At 50.8% G+C, this 24,225-nt stretch overlaps 1 protein-coding gene across 3 annotated transcripts in view; it reads right to left on the reverse strand.

The window, feature by feature from the left end:
• Positions 1–5,548: 5,548 nt before the first annotated feature.
• Positions 5,549–24,225, reverse strand: part of LOC118236512 (disks large-associated protein 3-like) — a 57,641-nt gene continuing 38,964 nt past the window's right edge. For 2 of the 3 annotated variants that reach the window (XM_035435163.1, XM_035435001.1), the window contains exons 3-12: positions 22,154–23,205; positions 20,325–20,605; positions 19,446–19,524; positions 18,656–18,854; positions 14,251–14,783; positions 13,727–13,818; positions 12,548–13,176; positions 10,008–10,099; positions 9,298–9,438; positions 5,549–8,868 (exon numbers count right to left, since the gene is read on the reverse strand). In XM_035435163.1, the coding sequence (XP_035291054.1) occupies positions 8,599–8,868; positions 9,298–9,438; positions 10,008–10,099; positions 12,548–13,176; positions 13,727–13,818; positions 14,251–14,783; positions 18,656–18,854; positions 19,446–19,524; positions 20,325–20,605; positions 22,154–23,134 (3,297 nt within the window). In that variant the 5' untranslated portion in view covers positions 23,135–23,205 and the 3' untranslated portion in view covers positions 5,549–8,598. Of the gene's footprint in view, positions 8,869–9,297; positions 9,439–10,007; positions 10,100–12,547; positions 13,177–13,726; positions 13,819–14,250; positions 14,784–18,655; positions 18,861–19,445; positions 19,525–20,324; positions 20,606–22,153; positions 23,206–24,225 lie in introns of all 3 variants that reach the window. The other variant, XM_035435081.1, reaches the window with a different exon arrangement.

Genomic DNA, 24,225 nt, shown 5'->3' on the forward strand with positions numbered 1-24,225 from the left:
CTAGAATAACGGACATTTTGTGCTCCAGTGCTGAGACAAGCCGCTTATCTGTTTAAACTCGCTGTGGCGCACATGAATGGAGTCTTCAGGTTAGGTCCTGAAATAGAACCTGGGTTGTAAAAACCTTTTTTTTTAAAAAAAAAAAGAAAAAAAAAAGCTTTTCCAGAATAGGCACACGGGTAAAGCAAAGTCTAAACCTCACAGCTTATGAATGCTTGTAAGTCTCAAAAATAGAGGAATTTGTGATTACTAATAAATGAATGGGAATGTTCTATTTCAGGGCTAATGAACACAAAGCTGACCCCCCAGGTTTCATCTTTACATTGAGACGTGCATTTGAAGACTGAGACGTGTCGAGAGACGAGAGATGTGTGTCCGTTTGTGTGGAAGTTTAGTTTGACGCGTAGGAGAGGATAGATGTGGGTCCGTTTGTGCGAAAGTTTAGTTTGACGCGTAGGAGAGGAGAGATGTGTGTCCGTTTGTGTGGAAGTTTAGTTTGATTCATCGGAGAGGATAGATGTGGGTCTGTTTGTGTGGAAGTTTAGTTTGACGCGTAGGAGAGGATAGATGTGGGTCCGTTTGTGCGAAAGTTTAGTTTGACGCGTAGGAGAGGAGAGATGTGTGTCCGTTTGTGTGGAAGTTTAGTTTGATTCATCGGAGAGGATAGATGTGGGTCTGTTTGTGTGGAAGTTTAGTTTGATTAATGGAAGAGGAGAGATGTGTGTCCGTTCGTGTGGAAGTTTAGTTTGATTCATCGGAGAGGATAGATGTGGGTCTGTTTGTGTGGAAGTTTAGTTTGATTCATGGAAGAGGAGAGATGTGGGTCTGTTTGTGCGGAAGTTTAGTTTGATTCATCGGAGATGAGAGATGTGGGTCTGTTTGTGTGGAAGTTTAGTTTGATTCATCGGAGAGGATAGATGTGGGTCCGTTTGTCTGTCTCTTCAAATCTGAGAAGACGAGCATGAATCACCAACGCGGCCACTAAGGCGCCTGACGAATTAGACAGAGGTGCCGTCACCATGGAAACAAAATGCCGACGTGTTAAGCTATTTTAACTTCACCTTTTTAAAAAATGTATTTTTTTATGAAATGCTATTCATAAGGAACATTGTCAGTCTATTTGCTTTAACGTCTCTTGGACCTGCTGTCAGGGTAAAATGCTATTTTACCCCAGTTATACGTATATGTGATAAACAGCTTCAATAACACAAGCAAACGGCACCATCAGCATAGCATTGTTAAAATTCGCATTTTTAACTCTGTCTGCAGGAATTTCACAAGAAATGTAGCTCCTCTCCCCTTCAGCTATCATTCGATCGGAGTTTTTAAATTATGCATTTTCAGAACCCCCTGCAAAACAGTGCCCTTTCAGGGAGGACCGAGTTATATCTGTTTTACGTAAAGACAACACAAAAATGAAAAGACTCAGTCTTCAACATTTTACCTGCTTACTACAACATCTGCTGGTCCTCCTCGGGTATCGAATGGAAGTATGAATGCAACTACAGCAATGGAAGGACACAAATACAAAAGTAGCGCAGTTTTGAGCGTGTAAAAGATTCCGCGGTCCTGTTGCTCAGGTGTAGACTACCGTGCACTGCCGTCATTACGCTGCTTTGATGAAATGGTTACAGAAATATTGGGTTGCCAGATTTAGAGTCCAGTAGCATGCGCAGCTGGGAGCGTAATTGCGAGGACACCCAGGGGCGCCCGGATTGGGGGGCGGGGCGGCCGGATTGGGGGGCGGGTCGCCCGGATTGGGGGGGCGGGTCGCCCGGATTGGGGGGCGGGTCGCCCGGATGGGGGGGTGGGTCGCCCGGATGGGGGGCGGGTCGCCTCGGCGCCGACGCCGGATCAGGGAGTCATTAAAGTCATTACGGACCAGAGGTAGAGCTCGAGACGACGGACTAATGATTTGAAAAACCGGACGTCTGGAACCCCGCTTGTTCAGCACATATCTGGTGGTGCATTTTTTTCCATCATAGAGTTTTGAATTTACAACACAGCTGGGGGACGGGGAGTTTTTCTGCTCTGTCTTTGGAACAGGCAGGTCAGAACAGTGTTTCTGTACCTGCTCTTGCTGGGAGTCAGAGTAGCGCTAGAGCTGAAACAGAATCTGTGAATAGAGAACTTTCTGAAGACCAATCGCTCGCCTGCTTCTGTTTCACAGGCTGCGGCAGAATCCCATCTGTTTCCCGCACTGCGTTTGCTTCTGAATGCCCTCGTGTCCACCCTGTTATATATAGTATGTGTGTTTTACAGAGTGCATTCGGTTCACTGTCTTTCACATAAGTGCATCAGTGAAAACGCCAAAACACCAGAATAAATTAAAGGTAAAGTGCACCTTGAGGTACACAGGTACATTGGACACAGGCACACTGGACACAGGCACCCTGAACACAGGCACACTGGACACAGGTATGAAAAGTTAAAAGGAAAGACTCAGGGCCCTGAAAACAAGTAGGCAATGGAGTCGGTGGTTAGGGAAAGAAGGGCTGCTTCTCTTCAGCTCTAACGGGTAAGAGGAGGTGACTGTCGCACACATCAGGGTGTGAGCATCCTTAGAGAAGCCCGCAAGGGAGGAAGGATGAGAGAGGGAGAGAGAGGGAGAGAGGGAGACAGAGAGAGAGAGGGAAAGAGAGAGAGGGAGAGAGAGAGAGAGAGAGAGAGAGAGGGAGAGAGAGAGACAGAGAGAGAGAGAGAGAGGGAGAGAGAGAGACAGAGAGAGAGAGGGAAAGAGAGAGAGAGAGAGGGAAAGAGAGGGAGAGAGAGAGACAGAGAGAGAGAGAGAGGGAGAGAGAGAGGGAAAGAGAGAGAGAGAGAGACAGAGGGAAAGAGAGAGAGAGAGGGAGAGAGAGAGGGAAAGAGAGAGAGAAAGGGAGAGACAGAGAGAGAGGGAAAGACAGAGAGAGAGAGAGAGAGAGGCAAAGAGACAGAGAGAAAGGGAGAGACAGAGAGAGAGGGAAAGAGAGACAGAGAGAGAGGGAGAGGGAAAGGGAGAGACAGAGAGAAAGGGAGAGACAGAGAGAGAGGGAAAGAGACAGAGAGAGAGGGAGAGGGAAAGGGAGAGAGATTCATGCAGCAGACTGTCAGTGGGCAGACAGATGGTGTAAGTTTGGAGCGCATAGAAATGGAGGAAGGTGGGGGAACTGAAAGTCATGCAGGCAGATCAGTGTGAGTGTGTGTGTGTGTGTGTGAGAGAGAGCGTGTGTGTGTGTGTGTGTGTATGTGTGCGTGAGTGAGTGTGTGTGTGTGAATGTGTGTGCCATTTTTGTTAGATTTACAACAGTATGATTGTAACAAGTGAAATCCTGCTGAATATTATTATTATAATATCTCTGAATATTGGAGTTCTGTTATCACAGAATAATCCTCACTGAAAGTTCCTGTGACTGATGTCTGAATGCAGTGACTGTTGTACGTGTGCGGCGCTTATAAAGGTCACATCTCAGTCATTTAATTGAATCTCTTACCCTGACGTCCCGATACAGCTATCACATTTCATTCTGCTGCTTGAGTTTTTGATGATATCTCTTCTTGCAGGCTGACCCTGTGCCCAGGTACTGCGTTCCAAAATTGTTTTATGACAGTAGATCATATTGCTGGTGAATTGTCACTCTTTTTTTTCCCAAGTCATCCAGTCATTTTTTTTTCAACTACCTAAAACATTTTGAGGTCAAACTGCTGGAAATATTAGGGGAACAGTTTTCCAGTATCACAATAAATCACACCACAATATATTGGATCCCCATATATGGGAAAAATGCATTTTTGTTGCATAAGGGAGCTATGTCACCAGGTTATGACAGCTGTGCTGAAGGCTTCTAATAGTCATCATCCTCACTCTCTCCCTCTCTTTAGCCATCCTAAATCCTCGGGGTGTCAAATCTTGTATTGCCATCTGTTGGTCAGAAGACACACACACACACTCACAGACACACACACACACACACACACACACACACAGACTTACTTGCCCTTCATTTATATTTCTTGGCTTGTAAAATACAGGATCTTCTAAAATGAATACTTAATAATTTTTCATATTCAATGGTGGCACCTCATAGTGGCAGTTTTGAAGATGCTGTGGTCCTGTGCTCTAGTAGGATGTGGATGTGGTGAGGTTGGGGGGGGGGGTGGGTTACTAGGTGTAGCTGGCAGACAGAGAGACCAGGGGGCAGGGGGGGGGGCGGGGGGGGGGGGGTGGTGGTTCATTCTGAGTCTAACAGACAGTTCTCTGAGACGGGACACTCAAACCAGCTGAGTAGGCATTCCAGCTGACCTTCTTCACCTTCGCCTTCCTCAGAAAACACAGCCAGCGTTTAAAAAGAGAAACTCGTGCGAAAATTGAAATATACTGAAAATAATGAAATATTATAACAGGACTGCCCAAGACTGTTCCTGGACATCTACCATCCTGTAGGTTTCACTCCTATCCATACTAAGCACACCTCATTCCACAGCTAGAGATCTGTTAGACAGCTAGACACACATACAAATTCATTTGGGTTCTTCGCTAAAAATAGCTTTATAATAATAATAATAATAATAATAATAATAATAATAATAATAATAATAAATAGAAAACATTTACAACGTCAACAGTCTTACATTCAGTGCTGAATAAAGTCATTCACAGTGAAGCATCTCTCAGTGATCTGTGAACTTCTCAACAACCAAATCAGGACAGACTTTAAAAGCAGGAGCATCCGGCATGTTCTAAACAAATCCACGGGGACGGGGCGTGGGCGTGGGGCGACTCCATCTTCAGCCTCCCTCGCTCCTCGCTAGTCCGGGATTCTGAGCAGTGGCCTGTCGTCGTCAAACAGGAAGGAAATCGACGGAATTAAAATGGCGGACGCCCTGCGATTGGACGACCTGCGATTGGACGCCCTGCGATTGGACGACCCTGATGTAAATAGCTTTATGCGGGATGCTCACAGAGCGTAAGAGTCTGAGTAGCAGGTGCAGAGAGAGAGAGAGAGAGAGAGAGAGATGCTCCTGTGTAGTGCTGAGTATAAAATGTCCTCTGCGTCTCCACCAGGGGGCAGAGGGGGCTTCCTGTGTTTCCCGTGGCTGCAAACCAGCCAACGGCTGTCTGTCCAGCTCGTTCATGGCTCCTCATTGGCTCAGAGTAGAGATATCCTGTGCACATGGGCGGGGCAACTGGGCGTGGAGTGGGTGTGGCCTGTCCTTTCAGCCACGCCCCACTCTGCAGAGATCAGATCTGACAGACAGAGGGATTCTACAGTCCAAACTCACAGCCTGGAAAGGGAATAATTTCATCAGGAGTAATCACTGGGAAAAAAACAAAAACAACCAATAATAATAGTAATAATGCTACTAGTGCTACCACTACTGATAATAATGGTTATAGTGTCAGATATAATCATAAGAGTAATGCTATGTTCGTTCACAACACAGATATTTACATTATGATGCCGGGGTGATTAAATAAATCTGTAAGTTTCCAGTGAGAGAGTACTCAGTGCGTTACACTCATGCCCCCCCGCCAACCCCCCCCCCCCCCCCCCCCACACGCCCCCCCCCCCGCCCCAACCCAAAAACTCCAGTGGTCTGTGGAGCCCTGAATTTACACCCGTCACATTTTCTGTTCGATATACTTTACGGTTTGACTTTGGCCTTTCAAAGTGCACTTTAAAATGCAGGCTTCCTGGTGTCGGTATTCTGTGGATGGCAGGTGGTGAGAGTGGTCATGCTCAAAAACACATTTATACCCCTTCCGCAGACCCACACACAAATTACACGGCAGTTTTCCCATCTGACTGTGAGGTCATATTTTAATGAGCCGTGGTCACAGGGAACGCCTCCTCTCCCTAAGTGGGCTGGGGGATGTCTCGCAGGATGTTTTCCCATTTTCACTGGAAAAGCTCCCCCTCCCCTAAATGCCCCCCCCCCCCCCACTTTCTCTCCTATATGGTATTAATGAGAAGACACCCTGTTTCACCACCTCAACAGCTCCTCAGAATCTCAGAGGAAGAGAGAGAGAGAGAGAGAGGGAGAGGAGAGAGAGAGAGCAAGAGAGAGGGAGAGAGAGAGAGAGAGGGGGAGAGAGAGGGAGAGGGAGGGAGAGAGGGAGAGAGAGAGAGACATCAGGGAAGTATAGAATCAGAATCTGACAGTTTTTCAGTTTTTCACGGTGAACCTGGAGCCATATCACACCCTCTAACAATCTGACAGCCCCACTCTGCTCACTGGACCGCTTACATCATCTATATAAATAGATTACATATTCCGTTCTATTCTAAAAATACAGATGCCCGTATAAAATATCCATATAAATATACGTACGTTTAATGCAGATTGAAATATTTCCTCTTTGTGTGATTGTGTATATACAGTGTAAGGCTCTGCACATTTCTGTCAGAAGGCCAGAGGTGAAGAGCCCAGGAATCAGAGAGTAAAAGTCCCCTTATGTGCAACCGGAAGGTGACAGGTTCCATTCCCAGGTAGGACACTGCTGTTGTACCCTTGAGCGAGGTACTGAACCTGCATTTCTTCAGTATACATATCCAGCTATATAAAAGGATGCAATGTAAATGCTGTGTAAAAAGTTGTGTAAGTCACTCTGGATAAGAGTGTCTGCTAAATGCCTGTAATGTATTGTAATGTAAGTCCAGCCAGCTGATTCCACAAATTAACTCTACCTCCCGGCTGAAGAATTGTGCTAATTAGACAATCCAGGTGGCTGGAACAAAATCCTGGGGAGGACTTTTTACTGTCTGAATCTGAGTTTTCCACCCCTGGATCTGTCCTAAGAAGACAGGATCCAGCACCAAACTTTCGCTGCAGCACTGCAGTGACACGCTTTATCCACAGGGGGCAGTAGAGACAGAAGGGACTTTAAGCATTGAAGGCTGTGGGAATGACTACAGTAAATCAGGGGGCCTACTACAGGGGGAAAACACCACTTTCACACAGTAGATCAGGGGGCCTACTACAGGGGGAAAACACCACTTTCACAAAGTAGATCAGGGGGCCTACTATAGGGGGAAAACATCACTTTCACACAGTATATCAGCAGGCCTACTATAGGGGGAAAACACCACTTTCACACAGTAGATCAGGGGGCCTACTACAGGGGTAAAACACCACTTTCACAAAGTAGATCAGGGGGCCTACTATAGGGGGAAAACATCACTTTCACACAGTATATCAGCAGGCCTACTATAGGGGGAAAACACCACTTTCACACAGTATATCAGCAGGCCTACTATAGGGGGAAAACACCACTTTCACAAAGTAAATCAGGGGGCCTACTACAGGGGGAAAACACCACTTTCACACAGTAGATCAGGGGGCCTACTATAGGGGGAAAACACCACTTTCACTCAGTAGGTCAGGGGGCCTACTATAGGGGGAAAACACCACTTTCACACAGTAAATCAGGGGGCCTACTATATGGGGAAAACTCTCACACAGTGGAGAGTGAGCCATGGCATCACCGTAGCCATCCAATCAGCCGTCAATGCTTAAAGTCCGATTAAAAGTCCCTGTTATGGCACGTGTTGGTGCAGTAAGATAAGGGTGATCTAGTCAATACATACATACACCACTCGTCACTTACTGATGTGAAATTACTTTAAGGAAACATGTTGGCGCCTGGACAATCTCTTCGCACACATTACTGGTTTATAAAACATTATCAGCTTTTTTTTAGTGAAAAAAAGAGAGGAAACTGGCAGCATGCGACCAGAAGAGGGAAAGGGATTTCGAGAGGAGGACTCTGAAACTCTTCCAGGCAGACCAGGATGAAAAAGCGATGGCTGGCATCGCTCCCCTGCATTTTTAATAAAAGAGAAACTTGTGAAACCGAACGGTGAGAAGAACTGTGAGAAAAGAGCCTGGTGTTTGTGCGGCTTGCTGTCAGAGGGAGAGGGGGAGGGGCCTGTTTTTCTCTTGTTTCTGGACTGTGAAACTGTCAGACTAAAACAGATTCATTGTTTTCAATAAGCTACAAGCCTGCTTCCAAAAACTATACGTCCTCTCCCCTCCCCACAAGGCCTTAGCCTCTTTCCCCCCGGGGTCTTGTGAGTGTGTCCGCCTTGTGTGCTACATTAAAAACCATGTCGCCCCCTGCTGGTTGCTGCTGGAAGGGCAGCATGGCAGTGATGATGTCACAAAGAGAGCTTGTCCACTGTTCAAGACTAACGAGGAGTGTGGGGCTACTGGGCGGCTCTGTGAGTTGAGGCCCCACACTGTGGTGCATGGATGAGCCCCTGTGGTCTCTGATCGAGCCCGGAGCGTGGCAGTGAGGACTGCAGCCGGTAGCTCTGCAGGGGGCGGTGTGTAATTGGTGATTGTGTCGAGTGTGGGTGGCTTCAGGGCGACCCACGCTCTGAGTGGTCTTCCTGTGACTGTACCCACCCTGACGGCTCTGTGATGTCACAGCAGGGTTCTGTGACGTCACAGTGAGTGCGAGAGCGCAGAATGCCCAGGTAACCTGCCAGCTTCGCAGAGCACCCACAGAGTTCTGTCTCCAGCTGAAATAAAGGCGCTACTCTGTAGTGTGTGTGCGTGAGCGTGTGTGTGTGAGAGTCTGTGTGTGTGAGTGTGAGTGTGAGTGTGTGTTACAGGTCAGAAGCGTGTTTGTGCTTCAGGGATGTAGATCTCCACTCCATCGGCACTCTCTGTCGCGGAGTTTTGGCGGAAAGAGTGGGCGGAGTTCTTGGCCTGCAGCAGCCGGCTGTGTGGGTCCTGGTGCTCCACCAGGGTGGCAGTCTTCTCCGGGAGGGGAGGGGGCTCACAGGACACGCCCCCCCTGGGGTCGACCCCGCCCCGGGCGCGACCGCCACCCACACCCCCGCTGGGTTTCTTTGGTAACGGGGGCGGGAGGCTCTTATCCTCCTGTTGATTGGTGGAATGGGGGCGGGGGGGGGGGAGTGGGGTGGGGGTGATGTAGGAACACCCCAGATAAAGAGGAAAATAAAAGGTGTGCAAATAAAGGATGAAAACAGTGATTAAGCGTAAAATAAGAGTGGATGAATAAATAAATAAGAAGGAACAGATGAGAAAGTATGTGTGTGTGGGTGAGACAGAGAGAGAGAGAGAGGGAGAGGGAGTGTTAGTTTATTTTCTTTTAGTGCGGTGTCCTTGTTCCTGTGATCGTGTAAGTGTCAGTGTGTCTGCATGACTCAACAAGGCACGGCGGCCATTCTGGCTCAGCTCAAGTTGGCGACATCACTGCTCTGATTCCCAGCCGTCACGCTGCGGTGGAGCAGGGCCATCGGCGGCCATTGCGGCTCTGAGCGAGGGTCCGGATGGGGCTCCGCTCACCTTCAGGTGGAGCCGCCAGCCCGAGTCTTTCAGCCGCTGCAGCTCCTGGAATTTGAGCCGCACCTCCTCCACCGCAAGCTGCAGCAGCTCCCACAGCTCCGCCAGGTCCTGGGGGCTGGGCTGGGGGTGCGCCGTGGGGTCCTGCAGGGGCGCAGGGTGATGACAGCATTACAGGGGCGCAGGGTGATGACAGCATTACAGGGGTGCAGGGTGATGACATCATTACAGGGGTGCAGGGTGATGACAGCATTACAGGGGTGCAGGGTGATGACAGCATTACAGGGGTGCAGGGTGATGACATTTTTACAGGGATGCAGGGTGATGACATCATTACAGGGGTGCAGGGTGATGACATCATTACAGGGGTGCAGGGTGATGACAGCATTACAGGGGTGCAGGGTGATGACAGCATTACAGGGGTGCAGGGTGATGACAGCATTACAGGGGTGCAGGGTGATGACATTTTTACAGGGATGCAGGGTGATGACATCATTACAGGGGTGCAGGGTGATGACATCATTACAGGGGTGCAGGGTAATGACATCATTACAGGAGTGCAAGGTGATGACACTTTACAAGGGTGCAGGATGATGACATCACTGCAGGGGTGCATGGTGATGACGTATGTGTGCTGAATGTGTATAAATGTTGTGCCCGATGGCAGCGCACGGCCTCACAGGGTCAAAGGTCAAAGGTGAGGGAGGACTCACCAGGCTGTGCTGGCAGAGCCGGAAGAACTGCTGGACTTTCTGAGCCATGAGGGTCTGGGCACTGCCCACGGCACTGCGGATTCCTGCCAACACTGGCACAGGAGAGAGAGCAGCACAGTCAGACTGCACAGCTGAGTAACACAGTCAGACTGCACAGGGAGAGAGAGCAGCACAGTGAGACTGCACAGTGCAGTAACACAGTCAGACTGCACAGCACAATAACACAGTCAGACTGCAGGGGGAGAGAGCAGCATAGTCAGACTGCACAGCTCAGTAACACAGTCAGACTGCACAGGGAGAGAGAGCTCAAAACCAATCGATGGTCAGCTCTGACTATGTCTTGTCAATCAAAAGGAAAAAAAATTCCATTGTTTATTTGTAATTCAAGAGGTGGTTTTCATTTGCCTGTCAGATACAAAATAATTGCGCTTTGTTTTCCATATTCAGTGTTTCTGCTATAATTGTACAGACCTGTGGGCTGCCAGGCAACAAAATGCTTTAAAAAAAAATAATACCTGAAAATATCAGAAGATATCTTTTCATTTGGACGTAACTAATCATTTGGCTTTTGGAGCCTCTGTGGGGCGCTGTTCTGAAACATGAGCCTCCTCAGTGCTGTTGCCTGGGAAACTAGATGTCACTGCAGTGTTGCGTCAATGAGCTGATGACTTGTTCTTATACAGGTCATTGTGTTCTATGCTGCTGTCAGTCCTGCTGAACTGTGGTCAGTCCTGTTACTTTACTTATCCCTGCTGAGCGAAGTGAGAGCAAGTTTCTGATTTTTAATATTTTCTTGTGGAACCGCAGTCTCACTGCATATCTCTTGTTTCCACTGACAACCTTGCCGCACTGTGTCAGTCATTGTGTTGAACATTGTCATAAATTTTTTTCCCCTTGCAGTGAAGAAACCCTGACATATTTACATTCTGGACAGATGTGACTGCAAGCAAATCTATCACTGTTAGCCCTCGCAGCACTTTCGACACAAGGAAGGTTTGATCTAAATGCAGTGGCAGCATATAGCCTTTTATCCAAAATGGTATTTCTCCATATAATTGTGGTGCCGTGGTCAGACATTTCTTTTACAACAATGTGAACATAAACTCCAAAGCGGGAGACGAACAACCAAGTATTAAATGTTTTTCTTCTATGTTCATGATGTGCTAACATTTTGTAAAGGTAAGAGGATGTTAGCATTAATGCACAAGGTGCATAAAGCCTTGATAAACCTGCAAAGTACTGCCAGGTGTGTCCCTATGTATTCCTCAAATAGCAATGCTTCAGACCCAGCAACGCCCTGGCACTAAACCCTAACCCTAACCCTAACCCTAACCCAAACCCAAACCCAAACCCAAACCCAAACCCTAACCCTAACCCTAACCCTAACCCAAACCCAAACCCAAACCCAGACCCTAACCCTAACCCTAACCCTAACCCAAACCCTAACCCTAACCCTAACCCTAACCCTAAACCTAACCCTAACCCTGGCACTTAAATTTAATCTAATGTAAATTAATTTGATGTAATATATGTTTGCTGAATGTTCTAAAAAATATTCTCTGTCACAAGTTTGTAACATTGTTAAAGATGCTCTGTATGCAGTTGTGGATTCTTAGTTATATTGTGGCAGAGGTTACTCGGCTTATTTTTATGCAATGAACAGTGTATTAAGTTATCATTTTCTTGTGATCATTTTATGCCTTGATAGACAGAGCACACAGAAATCTGAAAGCAAATATAAATGGCAGACTGCCTGCTGCACCATCCGACCAGGTGAATCCGCCACCCTGTGTACCACGTCTGTGGAGTTTTTCAGTGTGTACCACCAGAAAAGGAATATCGGGGAAAACCTGATATTTCAGGAATGCACTCTCAGTTGGAGGAATGCTTTTTAAGTTGGATGAATGTGAACAAATGTTATAAAAAATAAATGTTTAACTTTGTTGCATGACTTAAAAAAGTTGTGTAATCAATATTGTGTTCATAAGAATGGGAAGATTTTAAATTGCTGTTCATAAAACCAACGGAAGCAGAACCACAAAACAATCGATATCAATATCGGCCGATGTTTCCCCCAAACAATTGATATCAGTATCGGCCGATATTTCCCCCAAACAATTGATATCAGTATCGGCCGATATTTCCCCCAAACAATCGATATATGTATCGGCCGATATTTTCCCCAAACAATCGATATCAGTATCGGCCGATATTTCCCCCAAACAATCGATATCTGTATCGGCCGATATTTTCCCCAAACAATCGATATCTGTATCGGCCAATATTTCCCCCAAACAATCGGAATCGGTATCGCTGAGAAATTTTCATATCAGTGCATCCCTACTCTCTTACCCTCTTCTCTTTCCCCTTCCCTCCTTCTTCCTATCTCCTCCACTCAACTCATCCCTCTCTCTCTCACACCCCAAGCTTTCTCCCCTCCATCCTTTCATTCCTTCCTCCTCTCCATCCCCCATCTCTTTCCTTCTCTCTCTCCCTCTCCTTTATAATCCCTATATCCCCTCACCCCTCTCTCTGCTCACCCTCCTCCGGCAGGTCGTTCTCCTCCGCCTCCCTCTGGAAGCGCTGGCACCATCCCTCCATCCTCTCTACCTCCGCGTGCAGGAGGCGCAGGAAGAACTCCCCGTCGCGGGGACAGGGGGAGGCGCGGGCGGAGCTGGGCCGACTCCGACGGCCCTCCCCTCGGCCCGGCTCAGGGGCGTGGCCGGAGGGCGTGGCACGGCCGTGGGCGTGGCCAGAGGGCGTGGCACGACCGTGGGCGTGGCCAGAGGGAGTGGTGCGACCGTGGCTGGGGGTGTGGCCAGAGGGAGTGGTGCGACCGTGGCTGGGGGTGTGGCCAGAGGGCGTGGCACGGCCGTGGCTGGGGGTGTGGCCAGAGGGCGTGGCACGGCCGTGGCTGGGGGTGTGGCCAGAGGGAGTGGTGCGACCGTGGCTAGAGGTGGGGCGGGGGTCGTTGGCATGGTGATAGTTGTCATGGTAAACCCACTGGCCCTGGGTGTGGACAGTGCGGGTCTCCTCCGGCTCGGAGGCGTGGCGCTGAAAGGAGGAGGCGGAGAACTGTGAGGCCACGCCCCTCCCCTGGAGCTCCTCCCTTTCTAAGTCTGCCTGCATCCCTGACATCACACTGCAGGACCGCCTGAAACGGCCACGCCTGTGCAGAGAGAGAGAGAGAGAGAGAGAGAGTGAGAGGGAGAGTGAGAGACAAAGGGAAGAGAGAGAGAGTGAGAGAAGGATGGTTGAAGGGGAGAGAGAGAGGGAGGGATGGAGGTGAGAGAGAGAGAGGGAGGGATGTAAGGGAGAGAGAGAAGGATGGAGAGAGAGAGCCTGTCAGTCAGGGAACCTGAGCAGAGCGGTCAGACAGCACTTTGCTGAGACATTAGTCCAGCACACACATTTATTAATCAACAGGTCCAAAAAGAACCTGATGGTTCAAAGTTTATTCAATAATCCTGACCCAGAAAGGCTGGAAAACATACATGCACACACACACACACGCGCACACACGCACGCACACACACACACACACACACACACACACACACGCACAAATTCACCAAACCAAACTGATCAAACATAAAATATTAGTCTTGGGAGAGAGACAGGGGGAGAGGCAGAGAGAGAGAGACAGAGTGACAAAGGAGGGAAGAGGAAGGGAGAGGAGAGTGAGAGGGTGGGGAAGAGAGAGGAGTTTTTGGGGGTACCTCTTGTCTTCTGCCTGCAGCCCGATGGCCTGCATTGCCCGCAGTGCTTTACTCTCTGGGTCTGAATCTGAGACTGCCTCTGAGCTATCCACCTGTACAGGTAAAGCAGAGATTATCCACCTGTACAGGTAAAGCAGAGATTATCCACCTGCACAGGTAAAGCAGAGATTATCCACCTGTACAGGTAAAGCAGAGATTATCCACCTGTACAGGTAAAGCAGAGATTATCCACCTGCACAGGTAAAGCAGAGATTATCCACCTGTACAGGTAAAGCAGAGATTATCCACCTGTACAGGTAAACCAGACAGATTATCCACCTGCACAGGTAGACCGGAGAGATTTGTCCACCTGTACAGCTAAACCAGAGAGATTATCCACCTGTACAAAACACAGCAGGTAAGCTAGAGAAACGGCCCAGTTGTACAACAGATGGTTTATACATCTGTAGTACCTGCAAGGCCACCTGCACCTCCTTCATTTTTATGGTAGTGTAATGCTCCTGGCCCCTCCCCCAGGGACTCACCGGCATGGCCATGGGGGGTCTCCACTGGCGCCCGTGCCCGTCCTGCAGCCGCTCGTCCTGCACTCTCACGCCCTTCCCGTTATGAGGAAGGGAGACGGACTTCCCCAGCGTCCCCACTCGGCCCCCTGCCCCGCCCCTGCCCCCGGCCCCGCCCCCGGCCACGCCCTCCAGCAGGTTCTCCGCCGAGCTGCTGTGCTTCGGCCTCATGGGCCCCGCCCCCGCCACGCCCCGGGGCCCATCCAGGCTCTCCACGGAGTTGCTGTGCTGGTAACTGCCCCGCCCCCGGGCCGTGCCAGGCCCCGCCTCCGGCCCCGCCCCCGGGTAGTACCCGCCCCGGGAGGAACGCCCCCCGCCCCCCTCCACCCCGTCCAGGGAGCCGCTGTGCTGCCGGAGCCGACGCAGGCCCGGCTGGCCTGTGCTCTGGAAGTACGCCTCCTGCGTGGACTCTGTGCTGCTCTGCGCCGCCAGGGACCGCTGCCCCCGCAGCATCCGCGGGGGGAGGGGGGGGGGCAACTTCCTCCTGTTAGGGAACACTGAGAGAGGGAGAGAGAGAGAGAGTGTGAGAGAGGGGGAGGGGAGGGGAGGGGAGGGGGCAACTTTCTCTTGTTAGGGAACACTGAGAGAGAGAGAGAGAGAGAGAGAGAGAGGGAGAAAGAGAGTGAGTGTGAGCGAGAGGGAGAGAGAGAGACAGTGCTTGTGTGAGAGAGAGAGAAATATAGAGAGAAGGGTAGAGTGAGTGAGAGAGAGAGGTCATACAAGGAGAGAAGTTCTCCTGATAAAGTTTTTATATATTTTTTTACAGTGCTCTGAGATGTGTAACACAGCCGCAGGGTTGCAGCTTGAGTCCCAGACAGAAGGAAATGATGAGGAGGCAAGCGGCTGAGATGCTGGATCCATGCGTAGCCCTGAGCTGATACCGCGATACCGCCATTACCCACAGCACAATACCACCATGACCCACAGCACAATACCACCATTACCCACAGCACAATACCACCATTACCCACAGCACAATACCGCCATTACCCACAGCACAATACCACCATTACCCACAGCACAATACCGCCATTACCCACAGCACAATACCACCATTACCCACAGCACAATACCGCCATTACCCACAGCACAATACCACCATTACCCACAGCACAATACCGCCATTACCCACAGCACAATACCACCATTACCCACAGCACAATACCGCCATTACCCACAGCACAATACCACCATTACCCACAGCACAATACCGCCATTACCCACAGCACAATACCGCCATTACCCACAGCACAATACCGCCATTACCCACAGCACAATACCACCATTACCCACAGCACAATACCGCCATTACCCACAGCACAATACCGCCATTACCCACAGCACAATACCGCCATTACCCACAGCACAATTCCACCATTACCCACAGCACAATACCGCCATTACCCACAGCACAATACCACCATTACCCACAGCACAATACCACCATTACCCACAGCACAATACCGCCATTACCCACAGCACAATACCACGATACCGCCATTACCCACAGCACAATACCGCAATACCACCATTACCCACAGCACAATACCGCGATACCGCCACAACCCTCAGCACAAGGGCTCCAGTGCAACCTGCCTCTGCTGGAGAATTACTGTCAGAAACGGCCCCTGGCAGTGCAGCATAACCAACACGTTTGTTTACAAACATCAGCTCTGCCCACTCGTTAAACTCATCCCCTCCATGCTAAATGCACACATGCCAGATCCCTGTGAGTCAAGCAGCTTGCCTTTTCCCTTGCCTTAGAATGTAAATGCAAGCAATAAAAATCACATTTGTTTAAAATAAGGCAGTTTAAAATTCAGTGTTGCTGTAGAGGATGCACAACTTTGTGCATCTGAGTAGATGCATTGCACTTCTTGATCAGTGTAAACAACCTGCTTCACAGAGTCTGTGTTATCAGATCTCTGTCGCTGCCTGACAGAAAAGGTCTACAGCAAAGACTCCTGCCCGTCGATGGGTCCCAGGGCACATTTAGGCAATCTTTCTCTTCCTGGGCTCTGGCCCTTTGAAACCAGAATGACAGACGCTGACTTCATTGACATTTTTAAAAGACGTTGCAGTCCCTGCCTCTAAAGACTGACATTCAGTGCGGGCGTTCTGGGGACACTGAAGGACCAGGGGAAGGAGAAATATCTGATTTGTGCTGAATGCAATAATATTGTAAAAAGTTATTAAAAAAAAAAAAAAAAAGTAACAGAAAGAAAAGGTAAGTTGACCTCTGGGAAGAGAGTCCCACAGCTTTCTCCTCCCAGCTGGAGTTAAAGCTGAATCTCACACGCCTCACGCACCTGCAGCTTAAAGCGCGTGTGCCCCTCACTCACTGGCTTAAAGAGCGCTCGGCGGGGACGCTCACCTCAGCGAACGAGCAGGGAGGGAAGGCCGGCCCCTCTGCGCCATTAAAAAACTATTTAAAAAAATTAAAGCTCCCCATTGAGCAGTAGAGACGGTCATGGAGAATAACCCCACAGAGCGTCCTTAGCTAAACGCGAGCATCCCGACTTAGCAGAAACCCTCGCATCGAGCACACGTCGAACGGAAACAGAAGCTGAACTCCGCGTATGGATGATGTGACTGTGTGAACCTTCTAGCACAATGATCATAACTTATTTAGAAAGTTTCCGACGGCGGTGTGCAACTCGATGTGGCTGATAAAAATCTAAACGACCAACTGTCACAGCCGGTGCACACCACGTATGAGTACGCACATAGACAGAGTGACACTGTAGTATGTGTGTGGTGTGTGTGTAGTGTGTGTGTGGGTGTGTGTGTGAAATGTGTATGTGTGTAGTTGCGTGTGTGTGTGTGTGTGTGTGTGAGTGATACAGGGTATGTGAATAAGCATGCATGTGTGTGTGTGTAAGTGTGTGTGTGTATGTGTGTGAGTGATACAAGGTATGTGAATAAGCGTGAGTGCATGTGTGTGTGGGCAAACTGACAGATGTCAGGGACACGTATACATCTGTCTGTCTGGGTGACTCATGAACTGTCTGAGGGATCCGTCGCTATGCCAACAGTCACCAATGACACCCGCCTCCCCAATGGCCAGCTGGACAGCAGTGAGCACTGTCGCCGTGGCGATGCCCCAGAGCATCTGCTCACCAACGATCTCCCTGCTGACACTGAACGCTAGAACCATCTCCCCTAAAGATGGGCACTGGGACCCCTCCAACACTGACACCCCTCCCACACTGAGATCCCTCCCACATTGTGACCCCTCTCACACTGAGACCCCCCCCCCACATTGACACCCCTCCCACACTGAGATCCCTCCCACATTGACACCCCTCCCACACTGAGATCCCTCCCACATTGTGACCCCTCCCACACTGACACCCCTCCCACATTGTGACCCCTCTCACACTGAGACCCCCAGTGAGGTGTTGCAGTGTGGTGTCGCAGTGACGTGTAACAGTTTAACAGTGAGTGTTGCAGTGACATGTAAGCAGTTTAACAGTGAGGTGTTGCAGTGACGTGTACAGTTTAAACAGTGAGGTGTTGCAGTGACGTGTAACAGTTTAACAGTTGTGGTGTTCCAGTGAGGTGTTGCAGTGACGTGTAACAGTTTAACAGTGAGGTGTTGCAGTGACGTGTAACAGTTTAACAGTGAGGTGTTCCAGTGTGGTGTTGCAGAGACGTGTAACAGTTAACAGTGAGGTGTTGCAGTGAGGTGTAACAGTTTAACAGTGAGGTGTTCCAGTGTGGTGTTGCAGTGACGTGTAACAGTTTAACAGTGAGGTGTTCCAGTGTGGTGTTGCAGTGACGTGTAACAGTTTAACAGTGAGGTGTTGCAGTGAGGTGTAACAGTTTAACAGTGAGGTGTTGCAGTGAAGTGTAACAGTTTAACAGTGAGGTGTTGCAGTGACGTGTAACAGTTTAACAGTGAGGTGTTGCAGTGACATGTAACAGGTTAACAGTGAGGTGTTGCAGTGACATGTAACAGGTTAACAGTGAGGTGTTGCAGTGACATGTAACAGTTTAACAGTGAGGTGTTGCAGTGACATGTAACAGTTTAACAGTGAGGTGTTGCAGTGACGTGTAACAGTTTAACAGTGTGGTGTTCCAGTGTGGTGTTGCAGTGACATGTAACAGTTTAACAGTGAGGTGTTGCAGTGACGTGTAACAGTTTAACAGTGTGGTGTTCCAGTGTGGTGTTGCAGTGACATGTAACAGTTTAACAGTGAGGTGTTGCAGTGACGTGTAACAGTTTAACAGTGTGGTGTTCCAGTGAGGTGTTGCAGTGACGTGTAACAGTTTAACAGTGAGGTGTTGCAGTGACGTGTAACAGTTTAACAGTGAGGTGTTGCAGTGACGTGTAACAGTTTAACAGTGAGGTGTTGCAGTGACTCACCAGCGGCACCCTTGGCCCCTCCCTGGGGGCCGGACAGGGAGAAGACGGGCAGGCAGTCGTCGTCCTGGGAGACGCCGGCCTGGATGGCGCGGACGTAGCTTTGGCTGCGGGCCCGGAAGCTTCCGGGCAGGTCCAGGGCGTCGACCGCCTGAGACTCCCCGAAATCCCCAAACACCGACTCACACATAGACTCCCCCAGCTGCAGAAACATGGCCGCACAGAGTGACCTCTGACCCGCAGCGCGGGACAGTACTGATGATACACAAACCTGGCCCTCAGACCCTAATCCGGCCCTGGTTTTCTTTTCTCCCCGGTAACTATCAGAGCAGTCTGATTGGCTGGACTCAAAAGCAGCACTTCCTGGTCCTGAAGGACTGTGATTGGAGGATCAGGGCTACACAGCAGGAACAGGCCTCAGAATGCAGCTCAGTTCAGATTGTGTACACGTCTTTGCTGTTTGGGGGTTCAGGCCTGGTTTTTGCTTTATCTGATACTCCGTAAAGCATCGTTGTGACAGTTTTATGTAAAACGTGCTATACAGATAAAATCGATTCGATTTTATTAGAAATTTTACAGTATTCTGGAAACATACCCAGCATATTTTTACGTTTTAACAAAAATGGTTTGGAGCAAAGAAACATGCTAAGACTGCAATTCTGAGGGCTAAATGAGATCATACCTGACTGGGGAAACGGTTTGTGCCAGCTCAGAGTACACAGCTCAGTCAGCCAAAGCTGAATAATCGGAACAGCGTAATTAAAATTCTCCATGACTGACGGGGCCGCCTCACCTGCAGGTGCACACAGCTGTGGTTCCGGGGCATGGTGCGGCTGTTGGCGTAGGTGCTGGCACACTGCTTACACGAGTACCTGCAGTGAGAAAACAGCCAATCAGATCTCCCCTTTCTGCTTACACGAGTACCTGCAGTGAGAAAACAGCCAATCAGATCTCCCCTTTCTGCTTACACGAGTACCTGCAGCGAGAAAACAGCCAATCAAATCTCCCCTTTCTGCTTACACGAGTACCTGCAGCGAGAAAACAGCCAATCAAATCTCCCCTTTCTGCTTACACGAGTACCTGCAGCGAGAAAACAGCCAATCAAATCTCCCCTTTCTGCTTACACGAGTACCTGCAGCGAGAAAACAGCCAATCAAATCTCCCCTTTCTGCTTACACGAGTACCTGCAGTGAGAAAACAGCCAATCAAATCTCCCCTTTCTGCTTACACGAGTACCTGCAGTGAGAAAACAGCCAATCAAATCTCCCCTTTCTGCTTACACGAGTACCTGCAGTGAGAAAACAGCCAATCAAATCTCCCCTTTCTGCTTACATGAGTACCTGCAGTGAGAAAACAGCCAATCAAATCTCCCCTTTCTGCTTACACGAGTACCTGCAGTGAGAAAACAGCCAATCAAATCTCCCCTTTCTGCTTACACGAGTACCTGCAGTGAGAAAACAGCCAATCAAATCTCCCCTTTCTGCTTACACGAGTACCTGCAGTGAGAAAACAGCCAATCAGATCTCCCCTTTCTGCTTACACGAGTATCTGCAGTAAGAAAACAGCCAATCAAATCTCCCCTTTCTGCTTACAAGAGCACCTGCAGTCAGATACAGAGAAATGCTGAAATAAGTTTGGGGCAGGGGGCGAGGTGATGGGGTTCAGGTCTCACTTGGGGGGCCGCTGGTCCATGCTCACGGAGCGACGCAGGGCCTCTCTCTGGGTCAGCAGAGCGTTTCGGGGCGTGGCGGTGTTCCGGGGCGTGGCAGTGTTCCGGGGCGTGGCCGGGTTGCGGGGCGTGGCCGTGGGGCTGGCGTCGGACTCCACGCTGTCGTCGTCGCCCATGGCGCGGATGTAGCTGCCGCTCCGCATCCTCCGGCACGGAATCTCCGCCCCGCCCTCAGAGGCCCCGCCCCCAACCTGAAAGGCCCCGCTGCAGTCCTCCGAGGGGACCTGCCCACACACAGGGGGTCAAAGGTCAAACAGCCCACGATGCTGCAGGCCCCGCTGTGCGTTTACAATTCCCCAACTAAACAAGCATAATCAATACTTTCCAGTGAATGTGTTACACATGCAAATAACAGCAAGAAATCAATTACTGTGTCCTGTGCCCGCAGATACAAACTGAGTGTGTGTGTGTGTGTGTGTGTGTGTGAGTATGAGTATGATTGTGTGTGTGTGCGTCCATGTTTATGTGTGAGTGTGTGCGTGTGTGTGTGTGTGTGTGTGAGTATGATTGTGTGTGTGTGTGTGTGTCCATGTGTATGTGTGTGAGTGTGCGTGTGTGTGAGTAGGAGTGTGTGTGTGTGTGTCCATGTTTACGTGAGTGGGTGTGTTTATGTGTGTGTGTTTGGCAGGGATACCTGCAGGTAGTGTGTGTATTCGAGGGGAGGGGTACCTGCAGGTAGTGTGTGTATTCAGGTGTTTGGAGGGGTACCTGCAGGTAGTGTGTGTATTTGGGTGTTTGGAGGGGTACCTGCAGGTAGTGTGTGTATTCGAGGGGAGGGGTCCCTGCAGGTAGTGTGTGTATTTGGGTGTTTGGCAGGGATACCTGCAGGTAGTGTGTGTATTCGAGGGGAGGGGTACCTGCAGGTAGTGTGTGTATTCAGGTGTTTGGAGGGGTACCTGCAGGTAGTGTGTGTATTTGGGTGTTTGGAGGGGTACCTGCAGGTAGTGTGTGTATTCGGGTGTTTGGAGGGGTACCTGCAGGTAGTGTGTGTATTTGGGTGTTTGGAGGGGTACCTGCAGGTAGTGTGTGTATTCGGGTGTTTGGAGGGGTACCTGCAGGTAGTGTGTGTATTTGGGTGTTTGGAGGGGTACCTGCAGGTAGTGTGTGTATTCGGGTGTTTGGAGGGGTACCTGTAGGTAGTGTGTGTATTCGAGGGGAGGGGTACCTGCAGGTAGTGTGTGTATTCGAGGGGAGGGGTACCTGCAGGTAGTGTGTGTATTCGAGGGGAGGGGTACCTGCAGGTAGTGTGTGTATTCGAGGGGAGGGGTACCTGCAGGTAGTGTGTGAATTCGGGTGTTTGGAGGGGTACCTGCAGGTAGTGTGTGTATTTGAGGGAAGGGGTACCTGCAGGTAGTGTGTGTATTCGGGTGTTTGGAGGGGTACCTGCAGGTAGTGTGTGTATTCGGGTGTTTGGAGGGGTACCTGCAGGTAGTGTGTGTATTCGAGGGGAGGGGTACCTGCAGGTAGTGTGTGTATTCGAGGGGAGGGGTACCTGCAGGTAGTGTGTGTATTCGAGGGGAGGGGTACCTGCAGGTAGTGTGTGTATTCGGGGGGAGGGGTACCTGCAGGTAGTGTGTGTATTCGAGGGGAGGGGTACCTGCAGGTAGTGTGTGTATTCGAGGGGAGGGGTACCTGCAGGTAGTGTGTGTATTCGAGGGGAGGGGTACCTGCAGGTAGTGTGTGTATTCGAGGGGAGGGGTACCTGCAGGTAGTGTGTGTATTCGAGGGGAGGGGTACCTGCAGGTAGTGTGTGTATTCGAGGGGAGGGGTACCTGCAGGTAGTGCAGCCCGTGCTCCTTCCCCTTGGGCTCCAGCGGTACGAGGGCCTTGTTGTGGGCGGGGCCGGGGTAGGCCTCGCGTGCCTGGCTGGCCGCCATGGCGGCCCAGGCGTTCATCTTCAGGGCGTGTGCCGGGTCCCCGGCCACGCCCACGGAGGAGCAGCTCAGACAGTCCCCCGGGGGCCCTGGGCCCCTCATGCTCCTCAGCGTCAGGTCCTGGATCGCCCCCTCCAGGCTGGGCTGGCCTGGCGGGGCCCTGCGGCGCCCCCTGCTGCCCAGGGGGTATCCGCTGTCGCTGTCCAGGTTGTCGTCGGAGCTCCACCAGCCGGCGTTGCGGCTGCGGTGGCGGGAATCGCGGCTCTTGCTGCGGTCGTGGCTCTTGCTGCGCCGGGCGGACCGGGGGGCGCGCTGGGCGGGGCTGCGGTGGGCGTGGCCACCCCCGGCTCCGCCCCCGGCCCCGGCCCTCTCGCGGGGGGCGTTCCCGTTGCTGTGCTCCCGTTTGGCGGGAGCCTCCAGCGAGTGGGATTTGGTGAAGAGGCGCTGGACGGAGTGCACCAGGTGGCGGATCCGGCTGGGGCTCTCGGGCCGTTCCCTCTGCTGCCCCCCGCTGGCCGCGCGCTGGTACTGCAGCGTGTGGTACCCCTCCAGCTGCCGCTCGTACTGCTCCAGCTCCCCGGGAGAGGCCCGCTGGGACTTCCTGGGGGCGTGGCCGTAGTGGGCGGGGCCAGGGGGCCCATCGTAGAGCTGCTGCTGGCCCGGGTGCGAGCGGGGGAAGGTGCCGCCCCCGTAGGAGGGCACGCGGCGGTGGGCCAGGTCGGGGGGCGCCCCGGGGGGGAAGTACGCGTGGTTGCTGTGACCCGCGTAGTCCTGGGGGCCGGGCATGTAGTCGCGCAAGGCGTCAAAGTCCTCCGGCCCGCAGTGGCACGGCCCCGGGGCATGCTGGGATTGGCTCCGGGTCACATGGTACCCCTTCATGGCCGGGGCATTGCGGGCCACGCGGGCCGACAGGGGGCGCTGGGACCGGGACAGGGCTCCGCCGGAGTCAGCTAGAAACGAAACAACGAGAACAAGGCTGAGACACGCACACAAGGCTGAGACACGCACACAAGACTGAGACACACACACAAGGCTGAGACACGCACACAAGGCTGAGACACACACACAAGGCTGAGACACACACACAAGGCTGAGACACGCACACAAGGCTGAGACACGCACACAAGACTGAGACACACACACAAGGCTAAGACACACACACAAGGCTAAGAGACTACACAATGAGGGGGAATGGCCTTTCAGACAGGGCTGAATCACCCTGAAGGGTTTACTTTTAAATCACTGATGAGCTTGGTAAACTTCACCTGCTTCTAGCATAGCAACTTTCCAAAGAAATTACGAATTTGTGTAAAAAAATCACATTACAATTTGATTGATTATTAAGCATATTTGTACATTACTGGCTTCCAACACAAATATAGTTCCGACAAACAGTTGTTTTTAGTATCCTGGCAACCATTAATGTTAGTCACAGACAGGTGAGCATGTTCTGTCTGCGGCTCCATAGTGTGCAGATGGACCTAATCAGGAATCAAACAGCACCATTCTAAAATGTCGGGCAAATCCCGCAATCTGATTGGTTAATAGCCATGGTATGATAACTGTATTTCATGGCTATGGCATCTAATGCTTGTTTATAGTTCTGTTTAAATTATCACTCTGTGTCTAAGCAGTCATTCAAGTCAAGATGAGAAAATCATATGACCATCATCAGTCACAAAATGGAAGCATCTGAAACTATCGTATGCGTGTCGTTAGGTGAGAGAGATCATGTCCATAAGGGGAGAGTTCTGCCGCCCAAAACTCTGGGGCCAGAGAAGGTGGAGCAGCACCCACACCAGGCCGAGCATTGCGCCTCTTCCACCCAGTCAAAAGAGTCGACCTACGCAACGATATCCCCCCTGATGTGGGACAGTTCTTCAGTGGTTCCACAATCAATGGAGATGTACACATAAACATCAATAAGGCATAAACTCTCCTTAGCTCACTGACGCTAGCTTGATAGCTAA

The sequence above is a fragment of the Anguilla anguilla genome, chromosome 1 (genome assembly GCF_013347855.1).
Source record: "Anguilla anguilla isolate fAngAng1 chromosome 1, fAngAng1.pri, whole genome shotgun sequence".
Classification (NCBI taxonomy): Eukaryota; Metazoa; Chordata; class Actinopteri; order Anguilliformes; family Anguillidae; genus Anguilla; species Anguilla anguilla.